We start from the raw sequence: 26,287 nt of genomic DNA, 5'->3' as shown, positions 1-26,287 counted from the left end.
AACATCCTGAGATGAGTCCTTACCATTTCATCCCATGTCTTCTTGGATCCCCCTCTTCCACATGTACCATCCATTTTCAGTGATATTGCCCTTGCTTTTGTCTTTCATAAGGAGTGCTATTCTCCTTCTAGTCATCCAATTAGGTATGACTTCTCCATTCAGGCAATCTTCTAGTCTTTCCTTCAGTTCCTCTTGTAAGCTACTAAATTTCTTTAACCAGTACCCTTGAACTAAATCTATTCCTGGACCCTTCCAATTCAGCATCCTTCCTAGCGTTTTACTCATTAATACTCTCGATAGTTTTAGATCTGGATGCTTCTCACTAACTATGTCTTCCCTCATTTTCTTTTACCATACTGTCAAATGTGTTATTCAAGGCCTCGATGTCAGCAAGGGTCACGGCCCTGACGGCATACACCCACGGGTTATCAAAGCGTTGGCTCCGGTCATCTGCGAGCCCTTAACACGTCTATTCAATATGTCATTGGCGACGGGTGTTATACCTGCGGACTGGAGAACAGCGATAATATGCCCAATTTTCAAGAAAGGGAGCCGCGAAGACCCGCTTAACTACCGACCGGTTTCCCTTACATCAATAATCAGCAAGATGTTCGAAACCATCCTTAAGAAAAGTATGATGCTCCACCTCCAAAACACAGCCTCTATCTCTGATTCCCAACACGGCTTCGTGCCGAAGAGATCATGCTTGACCAACTTACTGGTAATGGAAGAATTGGTGACGCGCATCCTCGATGATAGTGATGCTGTTGACATTGTTTTATTGGACTTTGCCAAAGCTTTTGACTCGGTAAACCACCGCCTATTACTTGTCAAGCTTCAAGCATGTAGTTTCCATCCGGATATTGTACGATGGGTTGGTGCCTTCCTCTCAGATCGCTCCTTCCAAGTCCAAGTTAATGGTTCGCGGTCCGACGTCTCCAGTGCGAGCAGTGGCGTGCCTCAAGGTTCAGTGCTTGGGCCCTTATTGTTCTTAGTCTTCATAAATGACTTGCCCGACGACCTCACGCAACACACCCTTCTATTTGCTGACGATATCAAACTGGTCGCTCCTCGCGGTGATATAGAGGATCTTCGTCGATGCCTCCACCAAATTTGGAAGTGGTCTAACGAAATGGGACCTGTGTCTTAACGTGTCAAAGTGCTGTCATCTGCCTGTTGGCTCTCCTCCTGCAACTCAACTTGATTTCGAGCCGGGTCATCTGCTGCTAGAGAGGACCGATCAGGTAAAGGACCTGGGTATCTTGGTGGATTCCTCCTTTTCGCCTTCAGCCCAGTGCGTCCATGCTGCCAACAAAGCACGCGGAATTCTGTTCTTGATTCGACGGTCATTCGGAATGCTCACAGCAGCCATATTCCTACCACTCTATGTCATGCTGGTGAGACCCATATTGGAGTACGGGATTCAAGCCTCTTCTCCTTATCTCCTCAAAGACATACAGCATCTCGAAAGAGTCCAGAAGCTGGCTACCCGCATGGTTCATGGTCTCAAAACTTTGTCCTATGAAGAAAGGCTGAGGACGCTCAAACTTTATTCTCTAGAAAAACGCCGCCGCCGTGGTGATCTCATTCTCACCCACAACATCATAAGCGGAAAGTGTAACCTCTCGAAAGAGCTGTTCTTCACTCCTGCTCCAGAGCGTCGGCTGCGGGATCATTCCGAAAAGCTCTACCTGCGACGATTTCATCTCAATCGAAGGAGAGGAGCTTTCTCCGTCCAGGTTGCAGATCCGTGGAACAAGCTGCCAGACGAGATGGTGAAGATGCCGACGACCGCTTTGTTCAAAGCCTCCCTTGACCTCAAGTGGCCTGAACTCTTTACATGAACACCACCCTGTACTTAACTCCTTGTCCCCCTACATGGCCTTGCTATTTGCTTTTGAGCCAAATTAACTAACTAACATACTGCATTTCTGTCATTAATTGGCTTGTCCCAAATATCACTCCAGAACTTTCCGGTTTCTTCTGCATTAGATTTCTCATCTTCAGTAGTTTCTCCTACACTATTTATTTTGTGATAAAATCTCCTCTGGTCTGTCTCAAAAAGTCTGTTCTGTTGATGCTGAACTATTCTTTTCTGGAAAGCTTACTTGCTATTGCTATGATACACTGTTTCAGCTCTTCCATGAAGTGTTATTGTTTCATGTCAGTATCATTTCTTTCCATTTTTTTTTTCTTTTTCAAATCATACAAACAAGGATATTTGTGATTTTATTTTTTTATGCAACAAGAAAAATATTAAAAGCCTGGAATTAATGATTGCTCAATTTACAGGAAATTTATGTCAGGAGCCCCCACAACAAGAAAGCTTGTAGTGTTACTCTCAGCATGCTATTAGAGAAACTATTAGTATTTATCTTTACCAAATGGTATCTAAGATCATTAAAAGTTTCCTAGAAATAAACTCAAAATACTCAAGTATCCTGAGTTCATTTCCAGGAAATCAGCCGGCATGACCTGTTGACTGAATGATTATAATGCAGATATTAGTTTCTTACTGATAACAGACAGTTGTAAAGGTAATGTCAGAAATTTAAATCCAAGGCTTAACATTGCATTTCATGTTACACACTATAAAATAATCGCTTATCTCTGACATGAATTGATAGAAGCAGTAGCATTGCATGTTCTTCTCTGTTGTTGTTATAAATGGGCCATTATATCATTCTAGACTCAGGCCTTATTATGTGTTTAAGAAGTTTGCTTTGTGACCTTTGCGGTTTTGGGTTCAGTCTCTCTGTCTCTTGTGCAGAAGCATGTAATCTCATGTGTATGTGTGTGTGTATAGATCTGTGGTTTCCAACCTTTTCACTATCAAGATTTTATTTAAATGAGTTTTCCCTCAGACCCCTTTTAATATGCTTATCCTTATGTATAGATATATGAAATTTTGAATTTCGTTCATGGTATTCTCAGGCGGCGAGCTGGCAGAAACATTAGCATGTCGGGCGAAATTCTTTGTGGTATTTCGTCTGCCATTACGTTCTGAGTTCAAATTCCGCCGAGGTCGACTTTGCCTTTCACCTTTTCGGGGTCGATTAAATAAGTACCAGTTACGCACTAGGGTTCATGTAATCGACTTAATCCATGTGTCTGTCCTTGTTTGTCCCCTCTGTGTTTAGCCCCTTGTGGGTAGTAAAGAAATAGGTATCCTCAGTACTACCTTTGCAGACCACAGATCTTTGGGAACCACTGGTATAGATAATGGAGAAAACACTTGTTCACAAATTAGTGAAGAATGTACTCAATACCAAAAGAGTATGTATACACTTCACTTATATATAAATATAAATATATATTAAATTCAAATTACGATGAAAATAAACAAACAAAGTTTGCTTTAGAAGTGTTGAGATGTCTTAGAAAGTTAAAGAAGTGAGTTTTAAAATTCTTAAACACACACACATATATATATATATGAGGGGTGTTCATTAAAGATTTCCCCTGACCCACTTCTGGTTGTTGCAGTAACGGAATTTGTACAGGTATAATCATACATGTTTCTACATGTCAGATTGTAAATTGCAGCTTTCCACTAGTGTTCAGTTGTCTTTTATAGCTGCTGAAGTGGACTAAAGCGTGATAATGGAGGAAGTTGAAAGTAGATCAATGATCAGGTTCTTATATTTGAAAAGTTGATGAGATGAAAGAAGTTTATGGTGACGATGCATCATCATACAACATAGTCAAGCACTGGCATTGCCAGTTCAAATGTGGTCGGACATCGGTGGAAACTACTCCTATTTCTAGATGACCACATTCCACCATTGATAATTACACCATCCATAAAGTAGAAGCCACCATTTTGGATGATTGCTGCATAAGTATTTGGCAACTAGCCCAAGAATTGAAGATAAGTGTAGGGTCCATGGAAAAAATCATTCACAACCATTTGCACAGATAAAAGTTGTCTGCATGATGGATTGCTCAGATACTCACACCTTTGCAGAAGCAGGAACGAGTCAATTGCTCCTAGACTCTTTTGACAATGTGCAAAGAAAACGAGGAGGACTTTTACAGCAGACTTTTTACACAGGTTGAAACAGGAGTCCATCACTATGATCCTGAGACTAAAGTCCAGTTGAAGGAATAGAAGCATGATAACTCACTACCTCCAAAGAAGGCTCATGTCCAACCCTCAGCAGGCAAGGTGATGCTCACAGTCTTTTGGGACCAGTGCAGAGTAGTGATGATAGATTTTCTAGCAAAAGGTACCACAATTAATGGGGCCATATTATGCTTCTCTGCTGCAGAAATTGCAGGATGCTATCAAAGCTGAGAGGCATGACATGCTGAGCAAAAGAGTGTACCTCCTTCAAGACAATGCCCCAATTCACAATGTGCATGTTGCCCAGATGCAAGCACACTCCTGCAGCTATGAAATCCTTCCTCGACCACCTTACTCTCCCGACCTTGTACCATCTGACTTTCACCTCTTTCCAACCATATAGTCTTTTTTGAAAGGGAGCACTTTTCAGATTATGATGAACTTATTTCCGAAGGCGGCAAGCTGGCAAAAACGTTAGCACGCCGGTCGAAATGCGTAGCCATATTTCGTCTGCCGTTACGTTCTGGGTTCAAATTCCGCTGAGGTCGACTTTGCCTTTCATCCTTCGGGGTCGATAAATTAATTACCAGTTACGCACTGGGGTCGATGTAATCGACTTAATACCTATGTCTGTCTTTGTTTGTCCCCTCTGTGTTTAGCCCCTTGTGGGTAGTAAAGAAATATATTTCCTAGGTAAAGTCTTGGCTCCAGATGCAACCTACTGACTGCTACTGATGAGGTCTTCACAGCTACATAAGGCAATGGGAGAAGTGTGCCACCATTGGTGGTGGCTATGTAGAGAAGGACTAATAATTATGCCAAGTTTCCTTTATCCCAGTCCTTGGGAATTGGGTCAGAGAAAGTCTTTAATGAACACTCCTCATATCTCATCATCATCATTTAATGTCCATCTTCCTGGCATGGGTTGGATAGTTTGACACTTGGTAATTTTTCAATAGTTTCAATTGTGTGGACAGCTGTATGTGGTCATATATTGCCATGCAGCAATCACACTTGCTTTAACAATACCTTGACATTTGGTGCGAATTGCTGGTTTCAGTTTGTTGGCCAGCATTACTTTGTAGACCCCTTATCCATGTAATGGTCCAGTATAGGCCCTTTTGCACCACAGAAAACGGTTAACATCACTTTTTCTGTGGAAGGTTGTGTCTTCATTTTCTTTTCCGCTGGCAATTCCATGTATTTTCATTCCATATTCTGCGTTTTGGATTGTGGCTCAAAATGATGAACCCTGGTCTCATCTCCTGTGACTGTTCTCTTCAAAAAAAAGCTTCGCCTTCATCATTGTGGTGGTCAAGTAAGTGTTGACAGGTTTCTGTACAATTGCACTTATGTGCTTCGGTAAGCTCTCTTGACACCCAGCTTGCACAGACTTTATGGAAGCAAAGCTTGTCATGGGTGATTTTGTTACACAGAACTATAATTAATTCTCAGAGAACATGCCACCTCATCAATGGTCACTCATTGGTTTGCCAGAAGCATTTCTCAAGTTTCTTGAATCTTCACGTCACTTGTGGAGGTTGATGGGCGTCCTGCTCCCACACTATGCTTCATGCTTGTCCAGCTATTTTTAAACTTTTCAATGCTCTCATATTGTACTGATAACTTGCAATAAATTTCAGCCCCTGACACCTTCAGACCAGAGAAATCGGATACTGATCTCTGATCTTCCTTGGTGCACACTGCCAGTGGAGTGGCTATGTTTTCTCTGTAATACGGGAAAAAATGCTGAAGCAATCAAGGTCAAAACTTGAGTATGTAACCACAAAAATATTGCCTTTTAGCACACAAATGCTGAAATCAATATAGCCAACCTAAACTAAGTTTTAACAAAAGTGCTGACAATTTTTTATTGCCCCTTGTGTGTGTGTGTGTGTGTAAAAGTGAGTTTGTGGGGATATATATTATTTAGGCAGATACCTTATTAGCTCCAAGTTAAGTTCTAGTTAAATACTTCAATCAGTATTTAACATCTGTGACTACAATATGTTGCTGGTCACTCCATGAATTCTTCCAATGGGTAATTCCGTGTACACTTCACTGGATGGTAAAAATTGGATGGTAAAAATATATACATGCTTACACATGAAATATTAGAAAAAAACCTTCTATCGATTCATTTTGTTCATTTTGAATCGATAGAAGGTTTTTTTCTAATATTTCATGTGTAAGCATGTATATATGTATATAGTGACATTGAAGAACACATCTTTCGATTTACTATCTAATATAGAAGAACATTTAGTATACGTCTGTATATGTATATATATATGTGTGTGTGTATATATATATATTGCCTGTTATATACATTATATTATTTTTATAATTTACTTCATCTGTACTTTTTAACTGTCACTTTAATTTTAACTTTCCTATGATATACAATTTTCAAGATGGTGTAATTTAGTTGTTCATTTTGAACCGATAAAAAGGTTTTTTTTTCAAATATTTCACGTATAAGCGTGACACGCACACACACATACACACATGTTCTCCTTCTCACTTCCTCCTCATCCACCTCACCCTCTTGTACTGTCTAACATTCCTCCCCACCACAACCAGAAACTATAAAATGATTAAAATCCCCAGTAAAGGAACTTATTTTCATTTGAAAACCCCACTAGAATGGGAGAAAGCGCTAATGAACTAAGTGATATGATATATATGTAAAAAATGTAATATATAAATAAATATCTGTAAATACAAACCATCCGATCTTCTGATTACCTCATTTCTTCTAATATATATATAAGTTCAGCAAAAATTTAGATTAAAATAAATATGGTACTTAATTTAGATGCACCAGAATTCTGTATGGTGTTATCCATAAAAATCCATGGGGTGATTATAATCAAAATAAGCAACAAGAATAACTTTGGTAATTTGGTACCAAATTACCAAAGTTATTCTTGTTGCTATTTTGAGTATATATATATATATATATTATATATATATATATATATCTGAAAGTCTATGATGACTACTTAATACAGTTTTTGAAAGGTGATTTTTTTTTAAAGTTAAATAAGGTTGATTTATGGAATTACCCTGGGTTTCATGTTCATCTCCATAAAGCTCTTATGTTGGCTAAGAGCTTTATGAAGATGAACATGAAACCCAGAGTAATTCCATAAATCAACCTTATCTAACTTTATTTATTTCATATTCTGCTCTATAACTTAGAATGTGCTCCTTATTTGGATTTCTGTTTTACCAATGATATATCATCATCATCCTCGTCATCGTTTAACATCCGTTTTCCATGCTGGCATGGGTTGGACAGTTTGACTGAGGACTGGCAAGCCAGTAGGCTGCACCAGGCTCCAATCTAATCTGGCAAGTTTTCTGCAGCTGGATGTCCTTCCTAATGCCAACCACTCCAAGAGTATAGTAAGTGTTTTTTATGTGTCACCAGCACAGGAGCCAATCAGCGGGCACTGGCATTGACCACTTTCAAATGGTGCTCTGTACATGCCACTGGCATGGGAGCCAGTCAGGGGGCACTGGCATTGACCACATTTGTATAGTGCTTTTTTACATACCACTAGCACAGGGAGCCAGTCAGGTGGAACTAGCATTGACCTACACTCAAATGGTGCTTATTACATGTCACCAGCACTGGTGCCAGTCAGGCAGCACTGGCCATGACTACAATTTCAAGATATATATATATATGTGTGTGTGTGTGTGTGTATATCATCACCATCATCATTTAACGTCCACTTTCCATGCTGGCATGGGTTGGACGGTTCAACTGGGGTCTGGGAAGCCAGGAGGCTGCACCAGGCCCAGTCTGATCTGGCAGTGTTTCTACAGCTGGATGCCCTTCCTAACGCCAACCACTCCATGAGTGTAGCGGGTGCTTTTTACATGCCACCGGCATGGGGACCAGACGATATGTATATATATATATATATATATATGTGTATATATATATATATATATATATATGTATGTATCAACATGCAACAAACAAGAATAAGAACTCAGTATATGTAGTGGGATATCTCTTTTTTACACCAAGCACCTGAAAAAACACAACCTGCACTGATTGATGCAATACAACTAGATGCACAATATCCTACCCATAAGGGACAGCTACAGGATGGGTTGAAAGAGTTGCCATGCTGAATAAAGATTCATATTAAATCCATCTTCTATTCCATGCCGGTGGCACATAAAAAGCACCATTCAAGCGTGATCGTTACCAGCATTGCTTAACTGCCACGTAAAAAATTTATTCAAGCGAGGTCATTGCCAGTACCACTGGACTGGCTCCTGTGCAGGTGGCACATAAAAAAACACCATTTGAGTGTGGCTGTTGCCAGTACCACCTGACTGGCCCTCGTGCCAGTGGCATGTAAAAGCACCTACTACACTCTCGGAGTGGTTGGTGTTAGGAAGGGCATCAATCTGTAGTAACTCTGCCAAATCAGATTGGAGCCTGGTGCAGCCATCTGGCTCGCCAGTCCTCAGTCAAATCGTCCAACCCATGCCAGCATGGAAAGTGGACAATAAACGTTGATGATGACAACGACGATGACGCCGCCGCCAGCATCTCTGTGCAGGGGTGTTTGTACCTGATATTCCTACCAACCCAGCTAAGTAAGGATATCTGCTTTGGTAATTCAGACATGTACTTTTTATAAAGGTACTTTCTATAATATTTCCAAAGTGCAGATTCCAAGTTAGGTGAATAAAATAAAAATGAGTAACAAAGATGTACAGGTGTCAATTCATTACAGCCATTTCAAGTGATTATTTTAATTGATTAATGAAGACATTACATCATTTGAAAGAAACCGTTCTTGTCAGATGACCACATAGACTTCAAACATAAAGGACATAACCATTTCCTTAATATATTCAATTCAATTCAATAATGGAACTCAAAATATTTCAAGCCATTTTGGGTCTTCTCGTTTCAGCCATATATAGAAGCTGGCTTTATCGACTGCCTCCTGTATCCTCCTTATTACTTCACTCAGCTCTGAGCTCGAAAAGGCAAACCTTCTTTTAAATAACGTTGCCATTTTCCTTTCATTGAAGCCTCTAGCCTCCACTGCTAGGTGGTAATACTCGACAGTCCATCCTTGATCTCTGCACTCTTCAATTAATCTCTCATACCTTTTCTCCTCCCGTTGCTCTGCATTAGGGATGTTTTCTTCCCATGACACTGTCAGCTGTAGCAAAATTACAATTTTCCACTCTATATTCTATAGGATTAAGTTCGGTCTTTTTGTTGTTTTTATGAGTGGAAATCTTAACAGTCTTTCTAAATCCATAGCCAGCTCCCAGTATCCCTTCCATCTTTCATCTGTCTCATATATTTTATTTCAAGGCCTCGCCTTTTGTCCTTTTCCCTCCTTCTCCGTTTCCACTTTTGAGTATTCTCCCCTATTATATCCCTCGATCTTCTTGAGTGCTGTGCTTATGACACTAAGGACTTGATTGTGATGCCATGTATATCTGTCTAGTGCTCGCCTGTAGTTTGACAGAACATGTCTCACCATCATTTCCACTCCGCATCTACATTCATCAGCCATTTGTATGTTCCACCAGACTAAATTGGCCAGTGAAGGTAAAAACGTTGAAGGTAGGCTTAATCAGGAAGGATGTTCTTGCTTGTTCTCAAGCCCAAAGTTCCTTCCATGAGATTCTGCAACTAACCTCATATTCCTCCCATCTCAGGCACTGTCCCTGTTGACTACATTGCACCAAATATACATTTTGCCTTTCTTCTTCCTCCTTTCTCACTTCGTATACCACTGCCTCTTTCATCTCTTTTACACTGCTCATGCAAAATGGTTTGAAATTATGCGACCCTAAACCGGCTCTTGCTTCTTGTGTTGCTCTGACTATATCAGCTTACCTTAACTTTCAAGTTGCGCTGTTTACTGCTTCTGCTTTCCATTTCCTCCCTGTTCGTACCTTTGGAGGGTTTTCTCGAATGTTCTAATCTTTCGAATATCTTAGTATCATTACTGTCCTTGCCTTTCCTGCCTTATATTCTTCGGCGATTGATGTTATTGGTTGTTGTCGCATGGCTTTTCCATATAGTGCCGTTGTATTCAGTGGTTCTGGAAGACCAAGCCATTTTCTGATAAACATACTGCATCTTTGTTCCATCCTTTCTACTCTACTCGAGGCTATTTCATACATTTGCAATGGCCACATTATCCTTGAGTACAGTCCAAATTGCACTATCCAGCACTTGAATTTCCCCTATAATGTTGTTCTGTCAATTGCCTTTAGTCCCTGTCCCACTAAATCATGTTTCTTTGCTTTGCTTTGCTTCTTATTATTTAGTAAATCTGTTGTTCTTTCACCATTGATTTTCTCACTTTAATATTATAAATTTACTAAGTTATATTTTAGTATTTCCCTTATCCTTCAGTTCTAAATGTCATCCCTAAAGTCTATATTACTTATCCTTTTGTTTTTTCATTATATTCCCCTTTAATATGATAATCAAAATAAGTATTGGCTGTCCCTATCCTTCTTTCTTCCAATTACCACCCCTTCCCCCACCAGGCATTCCCCTACGCCCTACCCTTTTATGTAGATAAAGCTAGATGTATGCCCCCCCCCCCCCCCCCCTACATTGAGAGTCTAGCAAATTGTCTGACATTAATTGATTTATCACTATTAACTAGAATACAGTTGACAACTCTAATGGATATAATTCTAAATGGTTGAAGACTACATTCTACATAAAGTCTTCTAAATGTAAGTAACTAGGTCACCCCCACTATTTCCTCTGCTACTCTCCAAATTATAGTAGACTTAACAAGGTGTGCATTATTTTTCTAAACTCATTCTGCCACAGATATGACAAAAAAAAAACACAATGTAAATATTTTGAGTTCCATTATTGAATTGAATATGTTAAGGAAATAGTTGTATCCCTTATATTTGAAGTCTATATGGTCATCTGATTAGAACGGTTTCTTTCAAATGATGTAATGTTTTCATTAATCAATTAAAGGAGTTGCTTGAAACGGCCGTAATGAATTGACACCTGTACATCTTTGTTACTCATTTGTATATATATGTATAGTTAATCCAAACATGAACAAAGAGAAAACACAACAACATGAGGATGTGGAACAAGTTTAGTGTTATTGGACGCTCAGGAAAGGAAAGAAAGAAGGAGGATGTAACGTTTCGAGCAGAGCTCTTCATTAGAAACATAGAAAAAGGAAAGATCCAAGGAAGGGAAAACAGAGAAAGAAAATCGCCAACGATGCACACGCAGTCACACACACACACATATATATATATATCTGTGTGTGCATCTGGATATATAGAGAGAGAGACAGACAGACCAACACTTATCCCTTGCTGCATTCCATGTTTGATTAACATTCTTAGTTAGTCTCTATTAGGTTTTTATCACCAGAATTAGTATTCAGATAATGATTTGTTCTTATCAGTAAAGTTGCAGTTTTCAATAAATTTTAATTTCCTGGCCTACTACATTGAACCATGCTAACAACATTTTCTTGATATTTCTAATTTTACTTTTTCTGCCATTCTGGCTCCATTTTTATGATTACCATTTCCTTGAGGTCATTTACAATAGAATCATCATCATCGTCATCAATATTTCATCACTGTTTTAACATCCACTTTGGCATGCTTGCATGGGTTCAAGAAAATTCATTGAAACTAGATGCCTTCACCTAGTTCCTAGCAAAGTAATATTTCCTCATAGCCAGACATGTTTTCATGGAAGATTAGAAATGAACAACATTGCTTGTGTGATGATGGTAGCTCATTTACAACCATCGTGTGATGCCAAAGACAAAGACATACAGGCAGACACACCCCACCCTTACTGACTTTTAGCTTTTAGATCCTCCAGTGTTGTCAGCACAACAAGCAACAAGCCTTCTTCAAACATCCCAATTGTTCACTTTCTTCCTGGCTCCACTCAAGCCAATGCACATCATTATCACCTCATCCCAGAATGTACTGTGCCATATCTTTTTGGTCTTCCTCTTGTTCTTTTACCTCCTTTCAGCATCCACTCCATCACATTGGTAGGATGTCTCTCTCCTACAGTATTCAAAGCACATGGCCAATAAACCATATTTGCCACTTAGTCACCATGTCCTGTAAACTTCACATACTAGCTCTTTTCATCTCTTCTTTGTTTTTCACTTTGTTCTGATAAGAGAATCCCAGAATTGAATGTTGGCAGGATCAATGGAACATTTCCAGCAACTGAAATCTGTGTTGCCTTCTTCCAGGATTCACAGATGTAGATGGCCATTGGTATAAAAAATAGATGAGTATACCTGCAACTTTATCTTCTTGTTGGTGGTTTTTGATCTCCATATTGGACGAAGACATTCAAATACTGACATTGCTTTACCTATCCTGGTCAACTTCTGCATTACAGTCGTTGGAAATGCAAATTCTAAGATATGTAAACTTATCAACACACTCAGTTTCATCTTATCCAAGACTGACAAGTTTTGCTTGGGCTCCACCAGTTGACATGGCTTTGGTCTTTTCAGCACTGATACATAGCATATCTTTGCTGCAGTTTAATAATGCCTAATCATCTGTGAAATCCAAATCCATTAGTCCCCACATCATCCCAAAATTGGGGCTATTCATTGCTTTCCATTTGATGAAACCAATCACAATCAGAAACAAGGTGCAACCCAGTCTCACTCCATGTTACACTTGTGGTGATGGTTTGGGTATTGAAGATCTGGTTCATCAGGATCCAGGTATCCTTTCAGCGTTGGCCTGTTTTCATCATATGTCCATCCTGAGATGACACACCTTCACTTCTATGTCCATCAGGAATATCTTGGTCCATAAAAAAAATGTATATATATATAGATGGATGGCAGGCAGGCAGGCTTTTTTCATGTACTAAATCTACTCACAAGTCTTTGTTTGGCCTTAGATTTTAATAGAAGGCTCTTACCCAAAAGACCATGCAGTGAGACTGAACTTGAAACCACATAGTAGGAAAGAAAGCTTCTTAACCACACAAACCTTACATTTGATATTATTGATGGTTGATTTAAAACTTTTTTTGTTAAATTATTCTGTCTGTTTATATGACTATCATACCACTACTCTCTAAACCCTACTATTTATTTTCATGTCAGAATGATTACAATATCCTTCCCTTTTTCTATCTGCTTATAAAAAAAAAAAAAAAGAAACCCACACATTCAATGAATTTTTTCCCAGCTGTCATTATTTTCCATCCATAACCAAATATCTCATTTCATTTAATGTTTGATTAAATATATCTTGGATTATGTCATGCTGATGATTTTTAAAAAGAATAAAATAGTGCTATACATGATTACCACTGACTAGAAATTTTAAGGACTTCATTACTGTGTGTTCTCTTCATCATCATCATCATAATTTAATATTTGTTGTCCATGCTGGAATGGGTTGGATAGTTTGACCAGGGCTGATAAGCTGAGGGGCTGCACCAGACTCCACTATATGTCTATTCCTTTTATTCCTTAATTTCAAATTCAAATTCTTATCCCATCAAATGCTATGAAATATTTATTGTCTCCCTTGCATTAGCTGTTTGCTCAAGGACACCATTGCTGTATTCATCCCTAACTCCTTACTTCTAGTCACCCACTTTACTCTCTCTCTCTCTCTCTCTCTCTCTCTCTCTCTTTCTCTTATATTTATTTATTTATTTAATACATTCTCATACTCATAATAAAGAAATTCTTAAGTGTTTTTTTTATACTTTCAGCCAACATAAACTTGAACAGTTACATGCAGTTGATGTTGAAGGGAACATTTTCACAATTTGTTTCTGGGGTTATATGCAGGTAAAAATTAATATCGTCTTTCAATCGTTTTGTATTCTTCATCATCCTCATCATCATACGTCCATTTTTCGATGCTGGCATGGGTTGGATGGATTGTAATGATTCACATTATCTTGCCCATGCAGCAAGAGAGAATTCACAAACTTTTGTGTTACATTTATCTTACAGTTTGAACGCTATACTTGTACCAAACATTTCATGTTGGTACTTTACATTATATGGTTAGTCCACATTACTCTCTGAGGACCATAGGGTTGGTTTCCTGGTTTTTCTGATGTATATGCCCCTCCCTGCATGGGACGCTGGTCCATCATGGACTACCCATTTTTACCAACTGAGTTTTACCATTTTTACTGACTGGAGCAACAGGAAATGAAGTGTTTTGTTCAAGAATACAATGCATCACCCAGTCCATCATCATCATCATCATCGTTTAATGTCTGCTTTCCATGCTAGCATGGGTTGGACGATTTGACTGAGGACTGCAAACCAGACAGCTGCACCAGGCTCCAATCTTGATCTGGCAGAGCTTCTACAGCTGGATGCTCTTCCTAATGCCAACCACTCCAAGTCCAGGAATCAAAACCACAATCTTACGATCATGAGTCCAACACCCTAACCACTAAGCCATGCACCTCTACAATCCTTTATCCTTTTCTTTTTTTTTTATTTGTTTCAGTCTTTGGACTCTGCCATGCTGGGGCACCAACTTGACATCTGTCTTTACTTTTTTTTTTTGCTTCTTTTATTCTTTTAAAGTCTGATACTTATTCTTTTAGTCTCGTTTGCTGAACTGTTAAGCTATGAGAATGTAAACAAATGAATCCTGGTTGTCAACTGGTGAGGAATAAACACAGACACAAAGAAACATACACACATACATATGTATACACACACATGATGGCTTTCACACAGTTTCAGTCTACCAGATTTACTCACAAGGCATTGGTCAGCCTGGGACTACAGTGGAACTCACTTCCCCAAGGTGTCATGCAATAGGACTGAACCTGAAGCCACATGATTGCAAAGCAAACTTCTTCATCACCATACATTGCCTACATCTATGGAAAACATTTTTAGCTTGAAAGCCGTCCATTTTTATTTTGTACAAGAGCACAATTACTTTTTGTATCCTTTTGATTTACTACACAGTTTATTGTATAAATAATATGTGTGAAGTAACATGCTTACGCCAAACAAAGTTGAGAACCTCTGATTTTAATCAGTGTAGAAATCAACCTCATAGAGACACTTTCATTTTTGATACACAACATGCAATTATTCTCTCTAGCTTTTGGTTATTCATGCTGAATTTGCAAACCTCTAATCTGTTTCGTTGAAAGGAACGGAGTCTGTTGATATGAAGAAAGTTGAAGTAAACTCAGTCAGTTGGCAGGATGAGCTTGAACATAAGTTGATACCAATGAAAAAAATGTAAACAATAAGTTTATTGTGGGGTTTGGGAAAGAAATATAAGGATGTGGAATGGAGAGGTTACGTATGAGTGTTCTATGTATATAGTAACCCTCCAGGACAAATAACCTAGGTAGTTAAACCCACCCCCTGCCAAATGCCTTAATAACACTTCCCCTCCCCAAATAATCATACCAAAAATAGAACATATGAGGAATTGTGACTTACATCAGTGAGAGTCACATTGCAGGTTACCTGTCTAATAGGGTAGTAGTTCTGAATGAAAACTAATACCAGGTAGAGGGGACCCTTTTATCCTCCTCTCATGAGGCAGCATGTGTGGTTGTCACAGCAAAAAGCACTGAAGTATCCCTTCTAACCTGTATCAGTCACTGCACTCTTTGATGAGTGGCCTGCCATGCAGTTTACAGAGTCTGTATTTCACTCATTTCTGTCTTGTCATATTTTCTGTAGTTTAATAACCTGAGTGTATTGGATGCATTTAATTGTGCCATGTGCACTACAGAGGTAATCAGAAGGCATGTGGTTTAGTGGTTAGAGTGTTGGACTCATGGTTGTCAGATTGTGGCTTCAGTTCCTGGACCAGGTAACATATTCTTTGCCTTGTGGTTAGAGCAGCGGACTCGCGGTCGAGGGATCGCGGGTTCAAATCACAGACCGAGCAATGTGTGTGTTTATGAGTGAAACACCTAAGCTCCACGCGGCTCCAGCAGAAGGTAATGGCAAACTTCAGCTGACTCTTTTGCCACAACTTTCTCTCACTCTTTCATCCTGCATCTTGCAGCTCACCTGCGACAGACTGGCGTCCTGTCCAAGTGGGTAACCTATACGCCAAAGAAACCGGGAAACGAGCCCTTATAAGCCACGCAGGGCTCAAGAAGGAACAAACCAGGCGACATATTGTGTTCTTCATTAAAACAATTCATTTCACATTGCTCCGGTCCACTCAGCTGGCAAAAATGAGTAATCCTGCAGTAGACTGGCATTCCGTCCAGGTGGGGAATATACATGCCATGGAAACTTGGGTCCTTATGAGTTGGTATGACTTGAGAAGGAAACTTTGCTCCTTTTTTTTTCATTATAGATGTCCCATACTAAGAGGACTTGTTCTATCCTATATCTGTTCTTACCTTCCCAGGCAGGTAACCTACTATGAAGTTTACAGAGTCCGTGTCTCAACATGATGATTCTCTCAATTAACCATATGTACAAGCAAGATGTGAGCACATGCTGTAATGCAGGCTACCTGCCTAATAGAACAGTAACTTCTAATAACAACTGATACAAAGTAGATGGTACCTTCTTATACTTCTCTACTGACAGTGATATGGTTTAATACAGTCAGTATACAATATGAACCAGTTTTTGATAGGAAGAGTACTCAGTCATAGAAAACTTGCCCAGGTAGAATATATGTATGAGACGTGAACTTTGCAAACTGCCAAGCAGGCTACTTATCTAGGAGAGCAACAACTTGTAATTAATTCCTGTTTGGATTGTGTATCAGTTCCTTAATCTTTTTTCTTCTTTTCTCTATCTCACTCCCTAACCCCTCAGAGGTCACATTGCTTGCATTTTCCTTCATTGGCATCAGCTCTCGTTCAATCTGACCTATTGAGTTGACATTAAATGTCTTCATATCAGCAAACTTCCTTCTTCTCTCAACAAAATAGTTTAATGGTTTGTAAATTCAGTATGAAAATTCAAAAGATAAATAGAACTGTATATTGTAAAATAAGATATGAGATAAAAGTGCGTCTGATAGGTCAACTTCTAAATTAGTCTAGGAATCTATCGTTTACATCTGTTCTTACCGTTTTTAGCCTCACTTATTCTTGTAAAGTTTTTCTACTCTAAACTTGTATAGTAAATATTCAAAAGAATACAGAAAAAATTGTCTCATACAAAACAACAATAAACAGCTTTCACATTAAAACATTCTTTAAAGAAAGTAGTCACATCAAATGTTTGGTATACATGTTCTGTCTTTAGATATCAGTGCAATCCTTGCAGCTGGTGTTCTGCAGCTAATGTTGACAAGGCAAGAAAAATTCGCTTCAAGTGTTTTCACAGATTGGGGTGAGAATTCAGTGTACTTTGGATGTCACAGCTTTGTTTTCCATGAAACCAATATTGTATTCTTATAGCATCATTATGATCTTGTAACTCTGTGAACTATTCTCACACATCATATTCACAAATGATTACTTGGACTTCAAACAGGTAGCTGTACAAAACCGAAACAGACAATGCAATGAAATCTTGGAATCGTTGCAGTATGTTATCATGCAATGACTGCAAATAATCGAGATTGGAAATCAATTGTATTGTCAAAACCAATTTAACACTAACCAATTGTGAAACTGGAATTGATATCTGGCCCTGGAACACATAAAAAGAAATAAAATATAGTGCCAACTTAATAATGAAAGCAATGAGGGATGCTTTACAGTCTGTGAGCATTTTTTTTTTCTTTCATTGCAACAGTATAGTAAGATTTATTCAGTTTAATGAATATGTTGCTAAAGAAAAAGATATCACATTTTGCAACAATCAGAGAAGCAAATAGTATTTTGCTAAAAATTCTAAGAGTGGCTGTGTGGTAAGTAGCTTGCTTACCAACCATATGGTTCCGGGTTCAGTCCCACAGTGTGGGAAAGTGTCTTCTACTATAGCCTCAGGCCAACCAAAGCCTTGTGAGTGGATTTGGTAGATGGAAACTGAAAGAAGCCTATTTTATCATCATCATCATTGTTTAACGTCCATTTTCCATGCTAGCACAGGTTGAACGGTTCGACCAGGATCTGGGAAACCAGGAGGCTGCACCAGGCTCCAGTCTGATCTGACAGTGTTTCTACAGCTGGATGCCCTTCCTAACACCAACCACTCTGTGAGTGTAGTGGGTGCTTTTTATGTGCCACCGGCACAGATGCCAGGGGAGGCTGGCAGCAGTCACGATTGGTTGGTGCTTTTTACGTGCCACCGGCACAGAAGCCAGTCAAGGTGGCACTGGCATAGGCCATGTTCGGTTGGTGATTTGTACATGCCACCAGCACAGAAACCAGTCAAGGCAGCGCTGGCAGCGGCCACATTCAGTTGGTGCTTTTCACGTGCCATATATATATATATATATATATATATATGTCAGTTTGACATCCACCTTTCCATGCTTGCATGCATAGGGTGGAGTTTATTGGGGCAGATTTTGATCAGATGCCCTTCCTGTTGCCAACCCTCACTTGTTTTCATGACAGTCATTTGTCATACAATCATTTTATAATTGTCATACAATGTTAAGACAAGGAGGCATACACACACACACGCACACACACACGCACACACACATATAGATATATATGTACATGACAAGCGTCTTTCAATTTCTGTCTGCCACATCCACACACGAAGATTTGTTCATATCATAGAAAACTTGCCCAAAGTTACACATCTGCACTTATTTCTTGAGTAACACATTCTGTGAATATTAAAATTCTGCCAATATTTAAATGATATCAATATTATTTATTCTTTGACTGAAATAACATAATTTATATTATTCATATTCTTTTATATTAGGTATTTTCAGTGGATAATATTCTACAAGAAGGTGTTGTTTTTGCTGCAAAGAATCTATTAAAGTACAGACAAGATGGACCTCATTCAGTTACTGTTGATGCTAGCACAGAGATCTCTGATTTCACTCTAAATCCACAATCTGGTCATATGAAAGAGTGTGTAAGTCAGCTGAAAGATTTAAAGGTTTGTCTTATCAATAATTCATATCCCTGCATGGATTGGCACAATCATTAGAGCCACAGCTAAAATGCCTTGTAATAGTTAGTTATAGGTCTTTTAGCTTCTGAGTTCAATTCCTGTGTAAGTCAACTTTGTCTTTCCTCTTCCCAAGATCAATAAAAAAAAAAGTATCAGTCAATTATTGCAGTTAATTTTATCAAATATATCCTTTCTCAAAATATGTGGCTATGTGTGCCACTATTAGAAATCAATAATTCTTCTTTCTGTGTAACACACTTAAAGAGAAAAATATAGATGACAAGATTTAAAAGGCTGTGTCTTCATCATCAACTTCATCATTTTCTGTCTATTTTACCATGCAAGCATGGGTTTGAAGAATCAACACAACCCACAACATCTTGCACAACAGCAACAGAGAAAACCAGCCAACTTTGTTGTTATGTTTGATAGTATGGACCAAGTATATTTTATCATGTGACCATAGCTAAAATTAATTGATACAATTATTCTGGGTGATTGCTTGACTAACCTGTTTTACATATGACTCAAAGATAAATAATGGTAATTAATCATCGCTGTCTTTAATTATCTTAAAAGAAATTCCCTCGTTGTTGCTCAGCTTGCTAGAAATAGTAACCAAGTCATCGTCATCGTTTAACATCCGCTTTCCATGCTAGCATGGGTTGGACGATTTGGCTGAGGACTGGCGAACCAGATGGCTGCACCAGGCTCCAATCTTGATTTGGTAGAGTTTCTACAGCTGGATGCACTTCCTAATGCCAACCACTCTCAGAGTGTAGTGAGTGCTTTTACGTGTCACTGGCACGAGGGCCAGTTGGGTGGTACTGGCAATGGTCACGGAAAATCCTGCTTTTTTGGGGTTTTTTTACGTGTCACCTGCACACCGGCACAAGTGCCTGTAAGGCAACACTGGTAACGATCACACACGAATGGTGCTTTTTATGTGCCACCGGCATGAACACCAGTTAGCTGCTCTGGCAACGATCACGCTCAGATGGTGCTCTTAGTGCTCCACTAGAACAGATGCCAGTCATCGAATTTGATTTCGATTCTGATTTCACTTGCCTCAACAGGTCTTCGCAAGCAGTGTCCAATGAAGGGAAGGTACGCATAAGTGGGCTGGTTACACCCCTGGCTTAGGCTACAAGGTTATGGTCTCACTTGGCTTGCCGGGTCTTCTCAAGCACAGCATATTTCCATATCATCACTGTTATACAAGTAATGCTGTTCGTTTCTAGTCTTTCTTGAGAAACATGTCTGGCCATGGGGAAATATTACTTTATCTGGAAGCAGGTGCAGGTTGATGACAGGAAGGGCATCCAGCTATAGAAAATCTGTCTCAAAATAAAAATTTTCCATCTAACCTATGCAAGCATGAAAAAGTAGACATTAAATTGTTGTTGTAACTGCTGCTATTATCATCAACAACTAATCTCAGATTTTCTTTTTATAGTGTGCTGGGTGTTATTATCTTTCTACTCTTATAGCCAGATGTGATTGTTTCAAATTAGCCTTCACAGATTTGTATATTTTTTTATGAATTTCAGATTATATGAAGTAGTGGTTACCTAATTGTATTTCATTTTACATCTATGTTGGGTTTACCCTTTTTTTATCCCCTGCTGTTTGTGAGTTTGACAGATCTCAAAACACCTCACCACTGATTATCTGGTGCACATGCAACTACAGAGAATAATTAGCTAACTTTGCTGTTGTATATATCATGTGTAGCAAACTTCGATGTTTTTGTGTTGCATATACTCTTTTACTTGTTTCAGTCATTTGACTGCGGCCATGCTGGAGCACCACCTTTAGTCGAGGAAATCGACCCCAGGACTTATTCTTTGTAAGCCCAGTACTTATTCTATCGGTCTCTTTTGCCGAACCCCTAAGTTACGGGGACGTAAACACACCAGCATCAGTTGTCATGCGATGTTGGGGGGACAAACACAGACACACACATACATATACATATATACGACGGGCTTCTTTCACTTTCAGTCTACCAAATCCACTCACAAGGCTTTGGTCGGCCCGAGGCTATAGTAGAAGACACTTGCCCAAGGTGTCACGCAGTGGGACTGAACCCGGAACCATGTGGTTTGTAAGCAAGCTACTTACCACACAGCCACTCCTGTGCCTATGTATATAATTAGCTTATCTTGTTGCATATGTCATGTGTACATCATAACAAGAGTTCTTGATATGACACCCTTCTTGTCACCAACCATTTTGTACTTTGGACTGGCCGCATTTGATTAGACCACTACCACTAAAGCACCTTTGTAGCCTATGTTATTTCAGTCTATTCATTTCTTTTGGAGTATGGGAAAATAGAAGTATGAGTTCTTTGGCCATCCTAACTGGAAGTATAAAGCAGATAACCTCATGCTTTTCTTATTTGCATGGTTTTTAAAACTGACATCTTTCTATCACCTATCACTTTACTGCATGATCTCAGGCAATTTTATCATAGCACCAGCATTCTTCCGTACCAGTTAACATCCATCAGTACATTCGTATTGGGGCATGGGATTTTGTGTTATCATTTATAGAAGTCTAAAAGCTTGAGATCTGCAGCGGAAGTTTGAAAATGTTGACCTACAATGTCAGAATTAATGATGAGTAGGGGAAAGGGTTAATAATGTACTTGCAGAAGCTGGGCCTGCATTGAAAAGTTGGTTGCATGAGAAAATCAAAGAAAACAAGCCATCTGTGCTGATATGTTTTTGTGTCAAGGATACGATACAGAAATATACTAAGGATGGATGGATAGATAAAAGCGATTCAGAATCAAATTAATTCCTTTCTAAAAGTCAAGCCATTCATAACATGACCATCTATCAACAATGGTGATAAAAAAATAGAATAAGACAGAAGATGATAAAATATATTGTAGTAAAGGACTCACTAAATAAATGTGAACTAAGGAAGGATTTGAAGTCAACTGAATCATAAAAAATACATTTACTTACTGTAAATCCTTGAGTATAATCTGCATTTTTTTCCCCAAAATTTAAAGGATAAAATCCCTAGTGCATACTATCTATGAGATTAAAAATGAAAAATATTTTCTAAGCAATGTCTGAGTCTCTATTTGCTGTCCGGCAATGTTTATTCAGACGCATTTTGTGATGTCAGGCACGAAAATACCTTAAGCTAAGCCTGAAAGCAATGAAGTTATAAAAAGAATCATCCATAACTTGCAGTAAGCAACATTTATTAAAATAAAAGTATTCAGAACACAGAATAACATGTAACAAAAACAATTTGCAAACATATTTACATTCCCATATAACAGTTAAGAACATCACCATTATTGTATTACGCATGCACGGAAGTATTTGTTCGACTAGGTGCTGCTGGCTTAATTATGCACGACTCAAGTTAGAGAAGGGGTGCATATTATACACAAGGTTTAAGTTTTTCAGGGGTACAGCCCCCTAAAAATCCCCTGTGTATTATACTCAAGAGCGGACTATACTTGAGGATTTATGGTACTTCCTGGAATGGAACCACAGGGGATACCAGATATTGGTTAAGTATGACCATACATATCTGTTTTAGGGTCTCTCACTCAGAATTTTCTGTAGGGGATTCACTATTTTAACCTTTTTTAGATGCTTAATAAATTACCCTTTTTTGGTTTCTATTTACAAAATCCACTCACAAGCCCAGGACAATAGTACTTGCCCAAGGTACCACACAGTGGAGCTGAATCTGAAACCATATTGTCAATATGACTGGAACTGTTGAAGCAAGTGCTCCAGCATGGTCACAGTTCAACAACTAAAACGTATAAATGAACAAATTGGTGCTAATATAATTGTCTGTTAAATTTAGCAATAAATGAACAACAAAATTGAAATATTAATATATTTTTTTGCATAATTAAAAAGTAAATGATATTCTGTTCATATTCTCCCAGGTGAAAGAAGGGTTTCTATCAGCAGCTTACAAGAGATTAGAACAAAGAAAACTGTCTTTAAATCTTCAGGTACAATATTTTCTTCACTATTAGTCCATAATTTTCCTTTTTATTAGAATGTTTGGATCATCATCATCATTTAACGTCCGCTTTCCATGCTAGCATGGGTTGGACGATTTGACTGAGGGCTGGCGAACCAGATGGCTGCAACAGGCTCCAATCTTCATCTGGCAGTTTCTACAGCTGGATGCCCTTCCTAATGCGCTATATATCTATATATATCATCATCATCATAATCATTTAATGTCTGCCATGTTGGCATGGGTTGGATGGTTTGACAGGAGCTGGCCAGGCAGAAGACTACACCAAACTTCTGTGTCTATTTTGTCAAAGTTTGTACGGCTGGATGCCCTTCCAAACACCAATCACCCCACAGTGGATTGAGTACTTTGGTATTAGGAAGGGCATCCAGGTGTAATATATATATATGTCTTAACATCAAAATATAAAATGCAAGTTTGACCCTACAAACACATTATGTGACAGTTGTTTTTGTGATTTTTTACATTTATTCGTTTTCTTTTTCTTTTGTGTATAATATTTCTGTTTCTCTTCATATTTAACCCAGGATAACCCTGTCAAAATTTTGAAGATAGTTTTATAAACAAGGATAACAAACATATGGAGGCATCCAGTTAACCTTTATTGCAGTAAATAAACCAAATACAACTGTCCTCAAACAAGGACAGTGGGTTAATATGGGTTAATGAATGTAACACAAACAATTTCAAACTAGATTTATTTTATATCGTCTTGAAATATTTTTGACTATACTAACTGAAAGCATCATCATATGTCTGTTTTCCATTCTGGTGTGGGTTGAACATTTTGATAGAATCCAGCAAACTGTAGGGTCATGTCAAGCTCCAATTCCTGGTTTAGCTTTGTTTCTATGGATGAATGTCCTTCCTAACACCGGCCACTTTACAGTGTGTACTGGATGCTTTTTATTTTTTTTTCATGCTTCTGGCACTAGTGAGGTTGCCAAGTAACTTTCAAGATAGAAAAAGGACAAAGGCAGCAAGCTGGCAGAAACGTTAGCATGCCGGGTGAAATGCTTAGCGGTATTTCGTCTGCCGCTATGTTCTGAGTTCAAATTCTGCTGAGGTCGACTTTGCTTTTCATCCTTTCGGGGTCGATAAATTAAGTACCAGTTACGCACTGGGGTTGATGTAATTGACTCAATCCCTTTGTTTGTCCCATCTATGTTTAGCCCCTTGTGGGCAATAAAGAAATAAGAAAAAGAACAAAGAAAAATGTAAAAGACCCAGAACTAAGTGTGGGGGGTGTTATTTGGGAGGTGGAGGTGGCTTTCTGCCAGATGCTGAAATGCTAAAGTATGAAAGAGGGACAATCATGGTTGTCTTACCACAGAGCAGATACATGGCTACCCCATTTTATATAACAGTGGGAGTTGCTGGGACGACAATAAAGATGGTAGTAATGGGGTGCTAAAACCTCATAGATTATATAATTTTTGCGCTTGTTTTGTTTTGTTTTTTATAGTTCTTATTTTTTTTTTTTTAATTTCTGAAACAGTATTTGTAATGTCTTATGGGTTTTCCTTTTCCATCCTCTTTCTCACACCCAGGGTACAGAGCAGAAGTATCACGTAAAAGAGAATGTTTTGCACACTTCATCTTCAGATGATTCTACGAAGGCTCAGAAAGCTGCTCAACAAATGAAAATGTCCAAACTTCTCGTGTATGGGGCTGCATCCAGCTTGCCCCCCTTAGCCAGTTGCTCATCTCCTTCTGTATATAAAGCATTTAAGGCTCCTACCTTAACCAAAGCTAAAAAATGACCAGTTCCTTACATATGTAGTTTTGTATTATATTACTTTCATTCACATTTATTATTCCATTAAATAGTTCTAACCACTTGTAAATTTGCCAAACTCAAACACAATCTTTTCTCTTTTTGTTAAATCACTTAATCTGTAAATGTTATATATATATATATATGCACATATGTGGTTGTGTGGTAACAAATTTGCTTTACAACCACATGACTGAAACGAGTAAAAAAAATATAGGCACGGGTGTGGCTGTGTCATAAGAAGTTTGCTTCTTTGCCATATGGTTCAGTACCAATTCATGGTACCTTGGGCAAGCATCATCTACTATAGCTCCAGGCCAATCAAGGCCTTGAGAGTGGATTTGGTAGACAGAACCTGAAAGAAGCCCATCATGTGTGTGTGTGTTTGTGTCTGTTTGTCCTCACCACTGCTTGACAACCAGTGTTGGTTTGTTATGTCCACTTAATGTAGCAACGCAGCAAAGTGACCATTAAAATAAGTGCCAGTTTGAAACAAGTAAAAAGATTTTTTTAAAAAAAAGGTAAAAAAGATACATACATATGCATACAGTGGAGTCTCTATATATGAACAGAATCCATTCCAGAGCCCTTTGTCTATTACATAAGTAATTGAACTCCATGTAAATAAATGTAATCCAATCCAAACCACACTCAGACTCCACATAACGACATGATATTATGTTTTATTTGTTCATCTATCAATAGCAAATAAATAAATATATTCATATATGTACACATGTCTGTGTGCATTTTTCCCTTTGTCTTGTGTCTGTCAGTTCATGGTTATGTTTTTTAGCAAAAAAAAAAGTATGAGAATACTATTATTTTCTATTTAATGTATGAAAATTTTCAAGCTACATGATATAAGTGTAAGCTGTTTTGATGATGGAAGTACATTTGTTGAGCTTGATATTTGAATGCCTAACAAGGTTATTCACACCATTTTAACAGCATGAGTGGCTGTGTAGTAAGTAGCTTGCTTACCAACCACATAGTTCCGGGTTCAGTTCCACTGCGTGGCACCTTGGGCAAGTGTCTTCTATTATAGCCTCAGGCTGACCAAAGCCTTGTTAGTGGATTTGGTAGACAGAAACTGAAAGAAACCCATCATATATATATGTATATATATATGTGTGTGTTTGTCCCCTCCCAACATCGCTTGACAACCGATGCTGGTGTGTTTACATCCCCGTAACTTAGCAGTTCAGCAAAAGTGACCAATAGAATAAGTACTAGGCTTACAAAGAATAAGTCTTGGGATCGATTTGCTTGACTAAAGGCAGTGCTCCAGCATGGCCACAGTCAAATGACTGAAACAAGTAAAAGAGTGAAAGAGCATCAGGAAAAGAA

The 26,287-nt window shown here is 38.5% G+C and overlaps 1 protein-coding gene across 16 annotated transcripts in view; it reads left to right on the top strand.

The window, feature by feature from the left end:
- Positions 1-25,022, top strand: part of LOC115214409 (breast cancer type 2 susceptibility protein-like) — a 210,963-nt gene extending 185,941 nt beyond the window's left edge. For all 16 annotated transcript variants that reach the window (XM_036504782.1, XM_036504776.1, XM_036504779.1 and 13 more), the window contains 4 exons: positions 13,842-13,920; positions 18,931-19,113; positions 23,060-23,128; positions 24,711-25,022. In XM_036504782.1, the coding sequence (XP_036360675.1) occupies positions 13,842-13,920; positions 18,931-19,113; positions 23,060-23,128; positions 24,711-24,923 (544 nt within the window). In that variant the 3' untranslated portion in view covers positions 24,924-25,022. The remainder of the gene's footprint in view (positions 1-13,841; positions 13,921-18,930; positions 19,114-23,059; positions 23,129-24,710) is intronic.
- The last annotated feature ends 1,265 nt before the right edge of the window (positions 25,023-26,287 follow it).

The sequence above is a fragment of the Octopus sinensis genome, linkage group LG7 (genome assembly GCF_006345805.1).
Source record: "Octopus sinensis linkage group LG7, ASM634580v1, whole genome shotgun sequence".
Taxonomy (NCBI): Eukaryota; Metazoa; Mollusca; class Cephalopoda; order Octopoda; family Octopodidae; genus Octopus; species Octopus sinensis.
This window is presented reverse-complemented; position numbering and strand designations above follow the sequence as displayed.